Source organism: Myxine glutinosa, chromosome 2, assembly GCF_964187855.1.
Source record: "Myxine glutinosa chromosome 2, kmMyxGlut1.1, whole genome shotgun sequence".
NCBI lineage: Eukaryota > Metazoa > Chordata > Myxini > Myxiniformes > Myxinidae > Myxine > Myxine glutinosa.
Genome location: NC_136262.1, coordinates 4,685,558 through 4,704,998, shown reverse-complemented (window position 1 = coordinate 4,704,998; position 19,441 = coordinate 4,685,558). Strand labels below are relative to the sequence as shown.

Genomic DNA, 19,441 nt, shown 5'->3' with positions numbered 1-19,441 from the left:
CTTTCCGTAAACACAGCGTCGATCTAGACAGACGCTTCCTCTTCTGGGTTCGTGTTAGGGTTAGCCTTTGGAATACCTTTGGCTACGGCTTCCCCTTCGCTCCCACCTTTTGTTCATATGTGTGTTGTACCGTCCACCAAACAGTGATGACTCCATCTACATCTCACTGTCTGATAATATGGACCAAATTCTATCTACCCATCCCAACTCTCTCTTCCCAATGGCACTCAGGACAGTGATGAAGATCTGGTAAAGCATATTCCTGAACGGTATAGACCTAGTAGATCCTGGGTATCGGACTTATAGTTCAATCTGACACTAACAAGGCTGCTTTCTTGCTTTATAAACCCATACCGATAACTTCAAAGGACTTGCAATATCATGTATTATGTAATAAAGTTATATTGAAGAGCAGGGCTCTTGCTTGACATGGACGAAGTGACGGGCAAGACACAAACCTTTGCCCCCTTTTCGATCCCATCATGCTTTGCGGTGGAGCGCCCTCTGTTGATATTTACCGATTCGCGATAAGGTCTATGCCTTAGGGCTGCCACGGTCGACGGTATCGACCATCATTCATGATAGGGAACGTATTCTCGCAAACGTCGCTGAAAAAGCGCCGCCAACTAAGACTGCTAAAATGTGTGTTTGTGTTCAGAAGAGACGCCATGTTTAAGGTGAATAACATAATCTTATTAATTTTATTTATTATTCTTTACAAATTCATTTATTAATTGTGTTCATTACTCATTAAAAATATGACTAAAATGTGTTTTTAGTGTTCTTTAAGGTTTAGCGATAGTTATATACTTTCGCGAGTTATTTACTCTAGTTTTACGGTGTTTGTCTTCTTTTAAGGCTTTTTTTTTTTTTTTTTTTTTTGTATACAAGATTGAGGCTCGTGAAAGAGCTACAAGGCATTACGCCTGGTTTACGTCAAAAACCGAGTTACGTCACGGCTTATGGAACCAATTAATGACGTAGGCCGGGGTATTACTGTCTACATATTGTTACGGAACCGGAGTATGGCACTTCCCTTAGCAAGGGGGGGTTAATCCCCTTGTCTTGTTAAGCTGGCCGTCTCCGTTCCTGGAACTATCCCGCTCCTTTGTGGGGTGGGATTGGCCAAGGTGTTTAGTCAAGGGATTCCCGGACAACTCCGCCAATCCCTCCACAAAGCAAGTGGATGGCCCCGCTCGAATCTCGGACAAGATGGAGTTTGCCGAGCGGTTTAGCAATCCGGAATCCGAGCCGTTAGCAATGGACTAAACCCGATTAAAAACGGTTCGGCCAAAATCGCGCCACAGGTACTCAATTGGGAAAAGACAAAGACGATCGGACGAGAGGAAGCAAAGTCTTCTTTCCACCCATGGTACACTGAATCCTTTGCTGAGGCATTTGCCTTGAAGAACTTGCCTTCTCTTCCTGGAAGGCCAATCCAACTGAAAGCAACCTCATATTATTCCACAAACCCCACAACAAGTGTGTCCACTCTCAACACAACAAGTATGTGTCCACTCTCAGGAGAGCCAGAAAACATCTCGTCAACCTCAAGATTGAACTTTCAAACTTTTGTCCCTCCATTAAAACCTGGTGGCACCTTAGGTCTGTCTCTGGTGTATGCTCCCCTTCCATCCCTTCCCTCTGCTCGAATGGTATGCACCACATCTAACTCAGCTCATGAAAAGGCTGAATGCCTCAAATCTTGTTTGCTTCCAAATCTTGTGTCCCCCCAATCCCTCACTCTTGGTCATCATCCATCCCTGTCATATCCAACTGCTCCTGCAGTCAGTCTTTTGCATCTGAAAAGGTGAAGGTTATTTCAACCCTCAACTCTAATTATGCAACTGGATTGGACAGCATCTGCTCACGTGTCCTAAAAACCTGCTCTGCTGCTCTTGCACATCACCCAATCATTTGCGCTATGTCATCTTTCATCTGTTTGGAAATTTGTCAACATCACTGCACTACAAAATCCTTCGTTTTCTCAAACAGCCTCATATCAGTTCACCAATATGGTTGCAGACCAGGTCACTCCACCTTGGACATGCTGCTTCAACTCACCCAATCATGGATGGAGGCCCTCAATGTCAGACATTATCTTTCTTGGACAAACCACATATCTAGGTTGACTTCCAAAGCCAGTCGTTGACTGGGCATCCTTCGTCGTGCAAAGTCTTTCCTTGATGCATCTGAACATTTGTCCACTGACAGCACCCTCATCTGCAACTTAATTGAGTACTGCTCTCCCCTTTGGGCTCGTAGTCCTGGCGACCACTTTGCTCAACTTGACACCGTGGAAACCAATACCTTTAAGGTCATTGGACTCTCCTGCGATGAAGTGGAGTCTCTCGACCTATTGCATTCACATCATAGACAGTTAGTTTCTTCCACCATTTTTCTTTTATAGTCTTGCACCATCTGGTTTTTTTTTTTATGCTGCCCTTCCCTAATCAGGTTTTTACAGAGTGACCGACTGACCGTGGTCTATCAGCAACCCCCTTCTAGTGAAACTCCCAAAATCCAGAATCCTTGCTTACCCTGCACTCATTTGGTCCTATTCCCTCTCTCCTTTCCTCCCTACCCCCCCCCCCCCCCCCCCAACCTGTTGAACCAACTATTACATTCTCTTCAATGTCATTTCTCCATCTAGGTCTAGGTCATGAAGACAGCTGTGTTCCTCACCATCTCAGACCATCCGAAACCATGATCTTTTATACGCCATTGTTCTCCCCCCTCCTTCAAGCTCACCTCTTTCTAGGTTTCCAGTCTTTCCTTCCTGAGGGATTGTGGCTGTATCCATCTTGTCCTTCCCTAGTCCACATTCCAACCCACTTCTCCACCTTCTCCATTCTTTGCTGTTGGTGTGTTCTCCTTCACTCCCCCTCTGTCTACAGTTCCTTTTGTTTTATGTCCTGATCCGTACTGTACTAAATATTTCATTAGCCTTGACTTTGTATACAAAAAGTCGTGTATATAAACATGGATGTTATTTATTACGTGCAAAATCGAAGATTTTTCAAGTATATTGATCGGTTGCGTTTGTTATTCTGTCTGTTTGTTTGTCACTCGCCTACAGGTCACAATTCTAAACCGATCATCATGAAACTTCAAGTTGTGGAGGTCGTCACAATTTGAGAAGCCTATTGATTTTGAGGTCAAAGGTCATCTGGAGGTCAAATTTCTAAAATCGACATTTTAAATCCGATTGACTTGAAAATAGAACAGCATTTGCATAGTGTTTCATTGAATTTGGAAACCAACTATTTTGAGGTCAAATGGTCAAAGGTCAACTCCAGGTCAAGCTTCCAAAATCAATTTTCATCCGATTGACTTGAAAATTTAACAGCATCTGCATTGTGCCTCACTGAATTGGGAAACCAACTATTTTTGAGGTCAAAAGGTCAACTCGGGGTCAAACTTCTAAAATCATAAATTTTCATCCTATTGACCCGAGCTTTGATCAAGATCGTCAATTTTGATCTTGATTAAATGGACAATTTGCTGAATCAATTGCAACCTTTTTTTGGGTAGAGGGGGGTGGATTTTGCAAGTATCGTGCTCTGCATGACGTCTTCTTGTTTGATTATTATTTTTTGTCCACCATATAATTTCTGTTCTTTTTTTCCTTTTTGTTCAGATATTTTATCCTGAAACCACTGATGTGTATGACAGGAAGAACATGCCACGAACGGTTTATTGTATCCATGCCTTGAGGTGAGCATTAAGCTTTCAGCCTTTAATTCCCCTTGAATATCTACCATATAAGTCACAACATCGGTTTGTGTGTTTGTACAGATGTCTGTCCGCCTTCATAGCGGTGCGTTCACTGCGGTGTATTTTTGAGGATAAAACAAACTTGAAAAACTTTTTCCATAAGAGTAATTATATCTCTCCTATTGGAATTGTAGACGGTGACTTGCAAACGAAGCCAAGCTATTTGATTGTTTGGAAATCGACGTTGGCTGTTCCAGACAATCGATTTCTCATGGGATTTCTAGCGAGATGGCCTTGAACTCGTGTTTGAGATTGAGGGCCTCCCTCCATTGTTGGCATGAAAGAAGCAGCATGTCTGATGTTGGATGATCTGGGTGGAAACCAGACTAATGATTTGAGATTGGAGATGGATAAGAGGTGTCTTGGGCTATGTTGTAATTATCGACTCTTTTACTTTGTTTGGTTATGAGGGAAGAAGGCCAATATCTTTCTGCTGAGTTGTTTAGTGTCTTTGTTTTTCTTTTTCAGTCTTTATCTTTTCAAGCTAGGTGTTGCACCTCAAATACAAGACCTCTATGGAAAGGTTAAGTTTACAGGTAAAGAACTTTTTTTTTGTGCTTTCCTTATTTATTTATTTATTTATTTATTTTTGTTTGAGGAAATGCTCATCTTAAATTTGTCATGTATTTCCACAGAGGAAGAAATCACGAACATGCGGAAAGAATTGGATAAGTATGGCATTCAAATGCCATCTTTCAGCAAGATCGGTGGCATTCTGGCTACCGAGCTGTCCGTGGACGAAGCCGCATGTACGTAGTGACGGTTGTCTTGTACCGGTACGTTACGGTACCGCCCGTGATTGCCGCCGCGAGCGTGAGATGGTTGTGCAGGTTTGCAGATCCGAAATGTTTGTCAGCGTCGTGAGACCGAATGCTTTGTTTGCACGTGGTGCGTTCTCTGACGCGTGGGGTCGCCTCTCATGCTCGGCCTATACGGTGTGCAGTGCACGCAGCAGTGATCGCAATCAACGAGTCTATCGAAAGAGGCGTGCCTGGCGAGACGATATCCGCCCTGCACAACCCCAATGCCATGCTCGTAAACCTTTATGACGAGCTTGCTCAGGTCTACCAGAACACTTTGTACAAGGCAAAAAAAACCAAACAGGCCAGTGCCAGGAACAAGGTGTGTTGGCACAACGTGACATTTTTGTTAATATATTTTTGTTGTTTGTGAGCAATTGTGTGAATTAAAATCGTTGCCTGAACTTTTTTTTTTTAGTCCATGGTTATGAGTGACGAACGGGATGTATATGAGGAGCTCCTCACCCAAGCGGAGATTCAGGGAAATATCAACCAAGTCAATGGTGAGTGAGTTTGATTCGTATCAGGAATTTACCTTTTGAGCTGGGTTTGGGAGGGGATGGAGGCTTATTGTGACGTCATCATGAGGATTGCCCTTGTATGATTAACCTAATTGTACAAGCTGGAAATGCATTTTTCGGTTTGGGTTTTGCTTCCCAGGACAATCTCGGTCAGGAGCATCATCTCCAAATGTGTGATGTATTAACTCATCACTTACACATTAGAACATTTGTGCTCGATTTAGGATTCTAAACCAATGGACTGTCTGGAGCGCCAGCTTGTAAGAAAATGTAAACGAGCACTCTATCTCCATGAAAACATCCACTGTGTTTATTTATACAAACGCTGAATCTGTCCACTGAAATGGATGAACAGGTGCAATAAATACCTACCGATTTGTGTAAGCTTTTACCTTGCTCTGTTATGAGGTCTTGTGATCCACCGTCATTACCTTTGGGTTTATTGTGGGTCTTCTCTGCCCATTGGCTTTGTGAATGACTGGCTCCGGCAGTGCGGGGAGCTTTGCAGAACGTGGACCGGGCGTTGGAGAACCGTGACGAGGCAATGATGACCTCGGCCCTCAAGTTGCAGGCGCTGGCTCTCGCTGGGGTGAACGATCAAAATGGCAGCTGGTACTTGGAGCAACTCTGCAGCGATCGCAAACAGAAGGCTCACGTGGGTTGTGTGATAACCATGGGAGGGTCTAAGAAAACTGCGTTTTGCTCATGGATTTTTTTTATAAAGCTTGTAAAGTATACTGTTTATCTGACATGTTTGTTGTGTAATAATATACACGAAGAAAAAGGTAACTAACTTTTGGAAAATTTTACATTGATTAAACCCCGTATAGGAGAAAGGGGCCATCGAGCCTCTGAACAGAGAGGAGCTACAAAGTGGGATCAGGATTGCCAACGAAGAAGCTTCCCGCCACGGCCTCAGTGAGTGCTTCGATCTTTCTTTGCAACTTGGATGATATAGACCGTATCGGTGGTACAGGCATACCTTGTAATGTTTGAATGGGCTGCGAGTGTATATAAAGATGTGGCTTGGATTATACATTAGTCCCCTATCGGTGTCACCATCTTGGAAAAACCGCATAATATAACACATAAAATCACTCCAAGCTCCTAATTTGAAATCTATCTTTTGGTATTTTAGACCAGTAAAGGAACCTGGCATTGCCGGGCAATGAGAGCATAGGGGAGGGAGGATAATGGGGAAGTGAGGGGCAGATGAGCGGGGAAAACGGATAGGAGAGGGAAGGGAGGGGGCGGGGGAGTAGAGGAAGGAGAAGGTGGGGGAGTATAGGAAGGAGAAGGGGGGGGGGGGAGTAGAGGAAGGAGAAGGAGGGGGGGGGGGTAGAGGAAGGAGAAGGTGGGGGAGTATAGGAAGGAGAACGGGGGGGGGGGGAGTAGAGGAAGGAGAAGGAGGGGGGGAGTAGAGGAAGGAGAAGGGGGGGGGGGGGGGGAGTAGAGGAATGAGAAGGGGGCGGAGTAGAGGAAGGAGAAGGGGGCGGAGTAGAGGAAGGAGAAGGGGGCAGAGTAGAGGAAGGAGAAGGGGGCGGAGTAGAGGAAGGAGAAAGGGGCGGAGTAGAGGAAGGAGAAGGGGGGGGAGTAGAGGAAGGATAATGCGGGGGGGAGTAGAGGAAGGAGAATAGGGGGCAGTAGAGGAAGGAGAATGGGGGAGGAGAGGTGAAGGATAAGAAGGGAAGGGAAGGGAGGGGCCGGGGTGGGTTGGGAGTCACAAGGGATGGGCCGGGCAGAGGGTGGGGTGGGAGGAGGAGGAGGAAGATGGGGATGTGGTGGGAGGGGACCCTTGGTTGCCCCAGCAATGCTAGGTACCTTTTCTAGTATGATATATAATTATTGCTGGGCCGACATTGGTGTTGATAATCGGCACAGGCCAACTGGAGGAAGTGTGAGTGCTGATTACTCTCCCTATAGAAAGTCTACACCGCTTTCAAATTTTTCATGTCTTGTTGACTTATAGCCTGGAATTAAAATGCATTAAATCAGCCTTTTTCTCTTTTATTTACACATTGTAACCCACAACTTCCAAGTGAAAAACAAATTCTACAAATTTCAGAAAATTAATTAAAAATACAAAACTAGAATATCTTGGTTGGATAAGTGTCCACCCCCCTTATAATAGCAATTGTATATAAGCTCAGGTGTAACCAATCATCTTCAAAATCATATACCAAGTTAAATTATAGTGATTCTGATTATTTCAGAATAAAATCAGCTGTTCGTGTCGGTTTCCTGTGCTGGGTAGTGCATTTCACAGCAAAGACTCAACCATGAGCACCAAGGATCTTTCAAAAGATCTCCAGGATAAAGTTGTGAAAGGCATAGATCAGGGGATGGGTATAAAAATATTTCAAAAGCCTTGAATATGCCTTGGAACACATTTGCAGTCTGCAGCCTCCTTACTCTCTGCAGACCTGGACAAAATCAGACTGGTCAAACAAGGGAAAATGTCTTTCAATCCTGACAATTCTCACACTCACTTTGTATTTCCAAAAAGACCGTCTGCACAACCTTCCCATCTACTTTCTCAACAATCCTCTCCAATAAGTTCTGTCACTCAAGCTTTTGGGTCTGACTATCTGCCATTATCTTTCCTGGGAAAACCACATTTCCAAGCTGCCCTCCAAAGCGGGTCGCCGACTGGGCATCCTCCGTCGTGCGAAGTCCTTCCTTGGCAAACCTGAGCTGCTCACCACATACAAGGCTTTCATCCGCAGCTCAATGGAATACTGCTCTCCCCTCTAGGCTCGTGCTCCTGCCTCACACCTAGGTCGGCTTCACGCTTTCAGAATCCAAAGCTTTCAGAATCGTTGGAATCTCCCACGATGAAGCTGATTGTGAGGGCCTTTCACTCGCTCACCGCAGGCAGGTAGGTGGTCTTTCTGTCTTCTACTGACTCCTCTCTGGCCTAGCTCCCAGCTCTATCTGTGCTCTGTCCCCAAATATTCCTACAGGTCGCACAAGATCTGCCAGCAACCCTCTTCTGGTGAAATTGCCAAAATCAAGACTCTCTGCTCACCTTCACTCTTTCATTCCTCTTTTCTCCCACCTCTGGAACAAACTCCCTCACTCTCTTCAATCCCAGTCCTCCCTCCAGGTCTTTAAAACAGCTGTTCACCACCATCTCTGACCTTCCCCATCCAAAACCTTGATCTTTTCTACCCCCGCTAATTCACCCCAGATCCACTTTTTTTTAAATACCAGCTTCTTTCCTGGAAGCCCTAGCAGTGTCCATGTTTTATACTTCTCCCACCTTCCCATGCCTCCACCCCCCAAGCCCTCTCCCTCCCACGGATCTCTGATTATCCCTGTTCTCTACTGTTGTACTTGTGTGCTTCCCTCTCTCTCCCCCATTTTGTCTCCCACTTCCTTTATTGTATGTTTTGTGTTACGTGGTCCTCCCCGACCCCCTGGTCACGGTGTACCTCCGAGCCCTGAGAGGAGCCACGGTAGAATAATGTGTTACTCCGTGTCAAAAATCACTAGTGAAACCACACCAATGATTATAAACAAACAAATATTGTATTAAAAATCACACCACAATAACAATACAACAATAATAGCAATCAACAATACAATCAACACATCTTATGATGGTACCATCAGCTAGGGTAAGATAGCTCACTGTGCTCCAAGTGAGTGAAAAAGAACACTCCCCAATGTCTCTATAGCTCAAAGGTGATCCCCTCCAGCGAGCGTCAGAGCGATATCGAATCGAAACCCGAACCCCGTTCAGATGACGGGCTCAGTCACACCGCCAAAACAGCACAAAAGGCGTAGGCGGCCGAAGCGGCGCAAAAAGTCACGTGGTCCAAAACCGCGTAAGGCAAACTCACGGAGGAATGGGAAATCCAAAGGCGCCCTCCAGGTATGAACGTTCATGGTTCAGTCGGCGAACCGCAAATTAATCTTCAAACTCTGCGTTGCACACACACACATCCCAGATAGACGTCGGAATGGTGAAAAAGGCTGATGGGGAGCAAAGACCTTTTGCGATGAGCAAAGCGCGAGTGTCAAAATGGCCGACAGCTCATATTTAAGTCGCAACTACCCGGCGATGATTCTTCAGAATCCCAACGCCAAACCTGACCACGCAGGTTTATCAATCCCACCGATAACACCTATCGCAGGAATTCCTTTCAAGGAAACAAAGTTCACTCGCGACTTTCGTTCGACAACGCTCGCTCCGGAGCTTGAAGCGACCAGCTTCTTGTCCGACTTTTTGCCCCGCCTTCTTTTTTCTCTCCTCTTCTTCTTCGTCTTCCGGTTCCCGATCCGGTTTCCTGTTTCATTTAACATTAACCTTTTTACCTTTTGACAATAATAATGGCTATTTCCCTCAAACAATCATAATAATAATACATAGAACCAGAAATGTTTCAAGTGGATGAAAACCACAACACCGGAAGTGACGAATCCATAACATTTGTGTGTCCGTTTTTTTTTTTTTGTTGTTGTTGTGTGTGATAATGTTAGCTCACACGAGCCTCGATCTTGTATACAAATAAATAAATAAATAAACACGATCAAGGCAATGATGAAGAAGTGGAAGGCGTGTGGTACACCAAGACCCTGCCTAGATCAGGCCGTCCCTCCAAACTGGATGACCAAGCAAGGAGGAGACTGATCAGAGAGGCCACCAAGAGGCCAATGGAAACTTTGAAAGAGCTACAGGCCTTTATGGTAAAGATTGGTCACTGTGTGCATGTGATAACAATATCCCAAGCACTCCACAAGTCTGGCCTGTACGGTAGGGTGGCAAGAAGGAAGCCATTACTTAAAAAGCCCACCTTGATTCCCATTTGAGGTATGCAAAGAAACTCTGGAGATTCTGACTCCATGTGGCAAAATGTTTTGTGTTCTGACGAAACCAAGATGGAACTTTTTGGCCGAAATGCAAAACGTTATGTTTGGCACAAACCCAAGACTGCACATCACCCAAAGAACACCATCCTGACTGTGAAGCATGTTGGTGGCAGCATCATGTTATGGGGATGTGTCTCATCAGCAACGACTGGGGCACATGTCAGGATAGAAGTGAAAATGGATGGAGCAAGATACAGAAAAACCTTAGAGGAAAACGTGCTGCCCTCTGCAAGAAAGCTGAAATTGGGATGGAAGTTCACCTTTCAGCATGACAACGACCTGAAGCACACAGCCAAAGCTACACTGGAGTAGTTAAGGAACAAAAATATGAATGTTCTTGAGTGACCCAGTCAGAGCCCTGACCTAAATCCATTCGAAAATCTGTGGCATGACTTGGAGATTGCTGTCCATCAACGCTCCCCATGCAACTTGAATGAGCTTGAACAGTTTTATGCAGAAGAATGGGCAAATATTGCCCAATCAAGGTGTGCAAAGTTGGTAGAAGACCTATCCCAACAGACTCACAGCTGTAATTGCTCTCAAAGGTGCTTCCACCAAGTATCAACTCAGGGGGGTGGATACTTATTCAACCAAGATATGCTTGTTTTGTATTTTTAATTGATTTTCTGAAATTTGTAGAATTTGTTTTTCACTTGGAAGTTGTGTGTTATATGATGTGTAAATAAAGGTGCAAAAGTCTGATTTAATTCCAGGTTATAAGGCAACAAAAGGTGAAAATTTTGAAAGAGGAGGGGTGCCAATTTGATTCATACAGCTGCATGAAGAAAAATGTATTTTAACCTGTATATGTAGGGCACCCCTTTATATGAACTTTTCTAGAGCATTACTTGGTTCTTCCTGAGAACACAAGGGTAGTCCAGTATGCACACGAGATTTTTGAATGTCCCTTATTTTCTATCGTCTGGCATTTTCTACAAGCTATGGAATGTCCCTTCTTTTCTATAGTTTGCCACATGGCATATACCATATAAAGGGGCCTTTTCTATGCCTTTGGCATGTTTCCCAAGAATGTCTCATTTTCTGTGGCCACTACAAGTGGCTGTCACAACGACAGATGAAAAAATACATGGAGACATCACATGCATCATTTAAATTATACGAATTAAAAACCAACCTATTTCCTGCCGTCTGTATGGGGTTCTGCCCGATACTGTAAACCAGGTCTGCCATTGCTCATCATGAAATACATGATGATCCTGGATATGATCCAATCCTGGACAACGAAAAAATTTTTGCCGCAATTCTTTTTGTGCCTTTTTCATTCTCTTGAAACTTTATTCTATATTGATTACTATCGGAGTCCAAAATTTTCTATGTACAAGTTTTTGGGGTCCGCTCCTATGAGCCAAGCAAAAGCTGTGACACATTGGTGGAATTTGTTTCGAAAGCCATTAATTTGATGTATTGACCCATGTACATTCCAAGTTTCCCCTAGCTTCAATGTACAGCCTTTGAGTTATGGGTGCCAACAAATTTTGGGTGGATGGACAGACAGACGGACAGACACCAACGTGATTTCAAGGGTTTTCTAAATAAACTCAAGAAAGCGGAAAAGAACGTTGCTGAAATTTGGAACATATTACCTCGACATACAAAGCATTTACTTCTGAAATTTGCAACCGATTTCATCCACTAGAAGCCGAGAAACAAATTTTCAGTCGCCATGTTAAAGTTTCATGCAGATATGCCATTCTGAAAAAAGGAGGGGTGCCTCCCTTGATGATGATATGATAAATTGGGGGGATGCGTTCTCAAATGTTTGTTCCCATTCCCATTAGAGAGTGATGTGCTTTTTGGATCTTTGACGTCCAAAAATATAATATAATAAATTTTGATGATATAATAAATTTTGTATTAATTAAAATAAATGAATAAATTTTGATGATATAATAAATTTTGGATAGTTTTGGAGTTTGAGGGAGGGATTTGAAGGAGAAGGGGGGGGGGGGGAGTAGAGGAAGGAGAAGGGGGCGGAGTAGAGGAAGGAGAAGGGGGCGGAGTAGAGGAAGGAGATGGGGGCAGAGTAGAGGAAGGAGAAGGGGGCGGAGTAGAGGAAGGAGAAGGGGGGGGAGTAGAGGAAGGAGAAGGGGGGGGGGAGTAGAGGAAGGAGAATAGGGGGCAGTAGAGGAAGGAGAATGGGGGAGGGGAGGTGAAGGATAAGAAGGGAAGGGAGGGGCCGTTCAATGTCTATCCGAGAGATGGCACACAGATTGATGAATCGCTCTACCTGTAGAACACCAGGACAGCAGTTTATAGCTGGGTCGGGGATTCAAACCCAAGCGAGAATTCAAAGACAAGTGTGTGTACCTCTAGGCCATCCTGCCAGCTTCCTGTGACTTTAAATATTTTAGATTTATTGTAGTAAGCATAAATTTATTTCCAATGTTTTAAACAAGATCCAAACAAATAAGAAGTAAAATATCTTTATTGGTAATTGATCTGCTGTGAATGAAAGATCAGTTGATTGGTTGATATTTGTTTCCATAAAATAAACAATTTGACATGGTGCAATACTCATAATGACACTGAAAATCAGGTTTACGAATAATTACGTTTTAAGTACGGACAAAATGCATTTGTACATCGTACAAGACTTTATTCAAGACGATATAAAGGAATTGAAAAACTAAGGGGAAAAAATTATTCAACCCAGATAGATGGGATTTGAACACACAATCCCCAGCTTCGGGGTCTGGTGCTTTAGCCATTCGACCACTGGGCCAGCACGGTGTATTTTTGTAATAATATATTAAAGGGGTATAAAGTGTGTACATTTGTTACTCCAATAACTTGTGTACCAACAACCAATGATGGGATTTTGAGTAAAGTTGGTACAAATATGTATTATGATGTAAAAATGAGCCGATTTGATTTTGGGGTCAAGAGGTCAAATGTCAGAGTCTGTAATAGGTTTCTGTTACCGCGATAACTTGAGAACGGCTGAAGGGAACCAAGTCAAACTTGGTGCAGGTATGTATAAGGATGTAAATATAAATGGATTACATTATGGGGTCAAGATGACAAAAGTCAGGGGTCATGTTTGGTGAAAATTCTGTTACTGTGCTAACTAACTTGTGAATGGGTGATGGCATTTTGACCAAACTTAGTATCTTATCTATATAAAGCAGTAAAGTATGTTTGTTTGTTTGTTTGTCCTCTTATAACTCGAGAACTACTCATCGCAGAGCAAAACCAAAGGCATATTCGGAATCAGTACGTCTCAGAGCAACGACAGCACACCTTAAAATTAAAAAAACTTCGCGTTTTAAAATTATGACGTCATCAGCATATTTCGGAACGTTAATTTTTCAACTTCATATTCGGAATCAGTACGTCCCAGAGAAACTTCGTAACGTTAATTTTTCAACTTCATCCGATTGACATGGGACCAACGGCATGTGACAGAGAGTGAAACATTTATTTGACGACAATGACTTCCGGGTTCGGAATGCGGGACCAATGCCATTTGACAGGGAATAAAAAATAAATGCGACATTCAATTGACGACAATGACTTCCGACTCGACTCCCCTCTCCCCCCTCCCCGGTCCCCTCCCCCCTCCCCCCCTCCCCCTCCCCCTCCCCCTCCCCTCCCTCCTCCCCCTCCCCTCCTCCTCACCCCTCCCCTCCTCCCTCTCTCCCATCCCCCTCCCCCCTCCCCTCCCCTCCCCTCCCCCTCCCCATCCCCCCCTCTTCTCCCCTCTCCCCCTCCCCCTCTTCTCCCCTCCCCCTCCCCCTCTTCTCCCCTCCCCCCCGTTCCCCTCCCCTCCCCCCCTCCCCTCCTCTCCCCCACCCCGGCGATGCCGGGTACTTCTGCTAGTACGTATCTATCTATAATTCCAGTAATCTCTGTGTGTATGTGTGTGTGTCTGTCTGTGTGTGTGTGTGTGTGTGTGTGTGTGTGTGTGTGTGTGTGTGTGTGTGTGTGTGTGTGTGTGTGTGTGTGTGTGTGTGTGTGTGTGTGTGTGTGTGTGTGTGTGTGTGTTTGTCTGTGACCGCTGTTTCTCGACAACCACGGGTCCGATATACTTGAAACTTGCCAGGTATATTGCTGGGGACCCGAGGATGTGCCTTTTCAAGGTTTGAAATTAATCGGACAAGTGGTTCCCAAGGTATGGTCACCGTACTCGCAAGCCGTTCGCTTTGGCTTTGCGAATGGACCAAACCATTTCATGTAAATAGAGGGGGGGGGGGGGGGGTTCTACCGTACTCGCAAGCCGTTCGCTTTGGCTTTGCGAATGGACCAAACCATTTCATGTAAATAGAGGGGGGGGGGGGGGGGGTTCTGTGGTCGTTACTGCCACGTGGTTTCAAAGTTTTTTTTTTTGTTGTTGTTTGCACGCATGTTTTTTTGCACCCACGTACGGGCACGCCCTAGTATATTACGATGAAAGGATGAACTGATTCGATTTTGGCATGAAAGGTAGAAATGCGATACTTGAGAACAGCTCAAGGGATTCAAATCAAACTTGGTATAAATATGTGTAATGATGTAATGTGGGTGGAGGCATATTGGTCGACGCTGCGACGTCGGAGTGCCGTTGTAGTTATTATATATTATTATTTATTTTGCCAAGTAATTTAATAATAATGCGTTCTTTGTTGATGTTTTGAAAGGGAGAGGTATCCGTTGAAGCTTTCCACGGTATTGCCTGTGCTGCAGAGCTAAAGGGAGTGGAGAATATAAATGCGGTGATTCGACGCGGTGTAGCTGCCGACACCGTGGTTGCTCTCATGCAGCCAGAGGCACAGCTACCGGATGTCTACCCATTTGCTGCTGAGCTCTATCAGAACGAGCTGTATTCGCTCCAACAGCAGAGTCCGTCGGTGAGACGTGCAGCAGCCGTAGGTTATGTACTCTGGGAATGTTTGCTCGTGAAACACCGACTGATGTACAATAAGGGGGTCCACGCACACTTTTCCTAAGAGTTTAACAAGTTTCTTTGCTTGGACTCTGAAAAGGTTTCCCGTTGTAAAAGTTTTGCAATCGAGCTGGAGATTGAAGAAATGACGAATAACTTGAATTTGTTAATGGATCTGAACTTGAACTTGCTGGAATGGTGTTGAATTAAAGATTGTTTATGTTTTGATCATGATCGCCCATCAGGGTCAGCTGTCCCATGAAGAGCTGTATGTTGCTGTGGAAATGCTCTCATCCGTCGCCCTCATCAATCAGACTTTGGCCTCAGGAGACCGTCTCGGCGTGTGGAAGGCGATGAACGGCAATGCCGCGGGCCTCACGAGCTTGGAGGATGAGAGTGCCCAGCGGTGAGGATCGGCTACTTGCCCCCATCGTCGCGTTTTATTGTGTGCAATGTCACATTCGAGAATGGGCCTCGTTCACTTTACGAGTCAAAATACTCATTAATGGGATTTAAATATTTTTATGCCTCCGGATACTTTGTTTTCAGGTTGTCTGTCTGGTCTTCCGTGATATGTTTTCGTTACCGCGATAACTTGAGAACAACTGAAGGCATCTTAGTCAAACGTGGTGCGGGTATGTATGAATGAATGAATGATCATTTTAAGGCCATTTTCCCCGCTAGAGCGGGGGTTAGCCTTGCGGGCCCCATGACGATCATGGCTCCCTGTTTGAGGCAATGTTTTTATGGCCGGATGCCCTTCCTGACGCCAACCCTTGGTCACGCTCTTCGATGCGCAGGGATACGGTGTACCTATTCTAAGCCGGGTACACACCGGGATCATTCATCCCAGCAACCTGGTACTCAATTTGCCGACCTCGGAAGGATGACGGGCTGAGTCAACCCCCTGGTGTTAATTCAGCGATCGACCGGGATTCGAACCCAGGATCCTAGGATCCCAAGCCGGCACCCTAACCGCTAAGCCAACACCAAGGTTTAACAACACCATTTATAATGACGTAAATATTAGTTGATTATATTTTGGGGTCACGAGGTCGAAGGTCAGTTTGCAATAGGTCTACACTCTACAACTTGATAACGGCTAAAGGGATCTAATTCAAACTTGGTACAGATATGTATAATGATGTAAAGATTAACTGATATTTTGTGGTCACGAGGTCAAAGGTCATGTTAGGTAAAAAAAATCCTATTACTACGTTAACTTGTGAACCAGTAATGGGATTCTGACCTAATTTGGTACAAGTATGTATTATGATGCAAACATGAGATTATAACCCTCGCCTGGTTAGAGGGTATTGCATTTGAGTCCGTTTGTTACTTGCAAAATCGAAGATTTTACAAGTATATTGGTCGGTTGTGTTTGTGACTCTGTCTGTCTGTTTGTTTGTTTGCTTGTTACTTGCAAAATCGAAGATTTTACAATATATTGGTCGGTTGTGTTTGTGACTGTCTGTCTGTCTGTCTGTTTGTTTGTTTGCTTGTTACTTGCAAAATCGAAGATTTTACAAGTACAGTTAAACCTTGACTTACGAGTGCACCAACTTACGAGTTTTCCGAGATACGAGCCGTCGCTCGGGCGGTTTATTGCTTTGAGATGCGAGCCGAGATCTGAGTTACGAGCTTACGCCACCCACCACCAGGTGGGTTCCGGTCACGTGGTTATCTTGCCGTGCAAGCATCTCTGCCGTATATCGCTGCTGTTTTGTTTTCGCATTTTGGTTATTTTGGAGCTGACGCCACCCGCCACCAGGTGGGTTCCGGTCACGTGGTTATCTTGCCGTGCAAGCATCTCTGCCGTATATCGCTGCTGTTTTGTTTTCGCATTTTGGTTATTTTGGAGCTGACGCCACCCGCCACCAGGTGGGTTCCGGTCACGTGGTTATCTTGCCGTGCAAGCATCTCTGCCGTATATCGCTGCTGTTTTGTTTTCGCATTTTGGTTATTTTGGAGCTTACGCCACCCGCCACCAGGTGGGTTCCAGTCACGTGGTTATCTTGCCGTGCAAGCATTTCTGCCGTATATCGCTGCTGCTTTGTTTTCGCATGTTGGTTATTTTGGAAGGGTCCTAAGAAATTGAGTGCCAAGGGCAGTACTGAGAAGAAGAAGAGGATGATGTGCTTGGATATAAAACACGCAATCGTCGAAAAACATGAGCGAGGTGTGCGTGTTGTCGACTTGATGAGGCGGATGTGAAGGCAGCTGAAGATTTTATTATAACTTTTGCCGAACTGATAGAAGCCGAAGGATACATCCCCCAGCAAATCTTCAACTGTGACGAGACAGGGCTCTTCTGGAAAAAGATGCCGAGGAGGACGTATATAACGGCAGAGGAGAAGAGCATGCCAGGCCACAACTTGTTCAGAGTGCCGGCGATAGCTCGCCTTCTCTTTGTGGAAAACACGGTGAGATCCTTAACATCCAACAACTAATGGGACGCAAACGGGGCGCCCAGTTTAGCGGTACACACATTGATGAATCACCCTGCCTGTGATTCACCCATGACAGGTTATAGCTGGGTCGGGATTCAAACCCAGGCTGGACAGTTTAGAGTCAAGTGTGCGTACCTCCAGTCCAGGCCATCCTGCCAACTTGTATGCTGCATACAGGTGAAATATAAAGCGCGAGATATTTTTATATATACTGTATATTAAAAAAAAAATTGGTGTGGTTTTTGGCGGGCTGGAACGGATTAATAGCATTTCAATGCATTTTAATGGGGAAATTTAATTTGAGAAACGAGCAAATTGAGTTACGAGCTCGGTCACAGAACGAATTAAACTCGTAAGTCAAGGTTTCACTGTATATTGGTCGGTTGTGTTTGTGACTCTCTGTCTGTTTGTTTGTTTGCTTGTTTGTTTGTTTGTTTGTCACCGGCCTACAGGTCACAATTTTCAACCGATCTTCACCAAACTTCACCAAGTGGTAGAGTTGGTCAAATGCCAGAAGCCTATTGTTTTTGGGGTCAATAGGTCAAAAGGTCAACATAGGCCAAAGGTCACCAACTTTGCTAAATTTCTAAAATCCTCAATTTTCATCCGATTGACTTGAAATTTGAAAAGGACTTGCATATCTTGAAAATGACTTGAAACTGTGAACATATATAATGACGTCATGCCTGTCTGTGCTGCTAACATGAGCCCGTGTCATTAATGTATTATAGAGCTACCTTTGCTCGTACCACGTGATGATCGCCATTTAGATTGTTCAGAGCAACATCAGCCACGTCACTGATCCACCCAATCGGACTTCACCTGGTTGGAAGCATCCAGAATTTTTCAAACCTTCACGTCTTCCAGTGTGTGAATACTTTTTGTAAACATGAGATAATTCACTAAATCTGGATATTAAACGGTTCAAAGTCCGTCTCGCATCTGGACCTTGTTGTATTCGGCATTCCACACGGGACTTTGTGTCATGTCCATCACCTGTATTGTTATAATATCATTCCCGAGACAAAAGGTCCAACGCATTGACATATCGAGGTTTCGGGACAAGCTTCTTCACCTCAATTATTTGGCCATGAAACGATTGAAAGCACAATAAGTCAACCGTTCGTAAAGTTTATTTTAACTGTTAACGAGTTAAGCTGCGCTTGGGATGGGTGGAGGGGCCGAAGCACAGAGTCCTGAGGAGATGTGAAATATCGGGTGATCGAGACGGGCGGGAAAATCTCCTCAACGCGATCTCTGAGGTACTGTGGTCTTCAGGCAACCAGCGCGCCATTATCCTCAAGGATGCCTCGTCCCACAGCTGAGTCAAGCTGCGCTTCGGATGGGTGGAGGGGCCCGAAGCGCAGAGTCCTGAGGAGATGTGAAATATCGGGTGATCGAGACGGGCGGGAAAATCTCCTCAACGCGATCTCTGAGGTACTGTGGTCTTCAGGCAACCAGCGCGCCATTATGCTCAAGGATGCCTCGTCCCACAGCTGAGTCAAGCTGCGCTTCGGATGGGTGGAGGGGCCCGAAGCGCAGAGTCCTGAGGAGATGTGAAATATCGGGTGATCGAGGCGGGCGGGAAAATCTCCTCAACGCGATCTCTGAGGTACTGTGGTCTTCAGGCAACCAGCGCGCCATTCTCCTCACGGCTGCCTATCCTATCCTATCAATTCAATTGCCTATCCTTTCAATTGACTTGAAATTTGAAGAGGACTTGCATAATTGGTCACTGAATTCAACCACCAAGTGTTCTTGAGGTCAACATAGGCCAAAAGGTCAACATAGGCCAAATTTCTAAAATCCTCTATTTTAATCGAATTGACTTGAAAATTGAACAGCATTTGCACATTGAGTCACTAAATAGCGGAACTAACTATTTTTGAGGTCAAAGGTCAAAGGTCAACTGAAGGTCAACCTTCCAAAATCATCATTTTTCATCTGAAAAATCGTCACTTTTCATCCTGTTGACCCGAGCTTTGATCAAGATTGTAAATTTTAATCTTCATGAAATGGACAATTTGCTGTATCAATGGTAAACTTTTGGGGGAGGGCGTATTTTGCAAGTATCGTGCTACGCATGACGTTTTCTTGTTTGTTTGTTTGTCACCGGCCTACAGGTCACAATTTTCA

At 44.8% G+C, this 19,441-nt stretch overlaps 1 protein-coding gene across 1 annotated transcript in view; it reads left to right on the top strand.

Annotated features, from left to right (window-relative positions):
• IQGAP1 (IQ motif containing GTPase activating protein 1) overlaps nucleotides 1-19,441 on the top strand; it is a 236,125-nt gene that overhangs the window by 123,885 nt on the left and 92,799 nt on the right. The window contains exons 5-13 of the mRNA XM_078772909.1: nucleotides 3,641-3,717; nucleotides 4,246-4,313; nucleotides 4,413-4,526; nucleotides 4,721-4,899; nucleotides 4,996-5,080; nucleotides 5,590-5,753; nucleotides 5,929-6,016; nucleotides 14,657-14,820; nucleotides 15,101-15,261. Of these exons, the coding sequence (XP_078629035.1) occupies nucleotides 3,641-3,717; nucleotides 4,246-4,313; nucleotides 4,413-4,526; nucleotides 4,721-4,899; nucleotides 4,996-5,080; nucleotides 5,590-5,753; nucleotides 5,929-6,016; nucleotides 14,657-14,820; nucleotides 15,101-15,261 (1,100 nt within the window). The remainder of the gene's footprint in view (nucleotides 1-3,640; nucleotides 3,718-4,245; nucleotides 4,314-4,412; nucleotides 4,527-4,720; nucleotides 4,900-4,995; nucleotides 5,081-5,589; nucleotides 5,754-5,928; nucleotides 6,017-14,656; nucleotides 14,821-15,100; nucleotides 15,262-19,441) is intronic.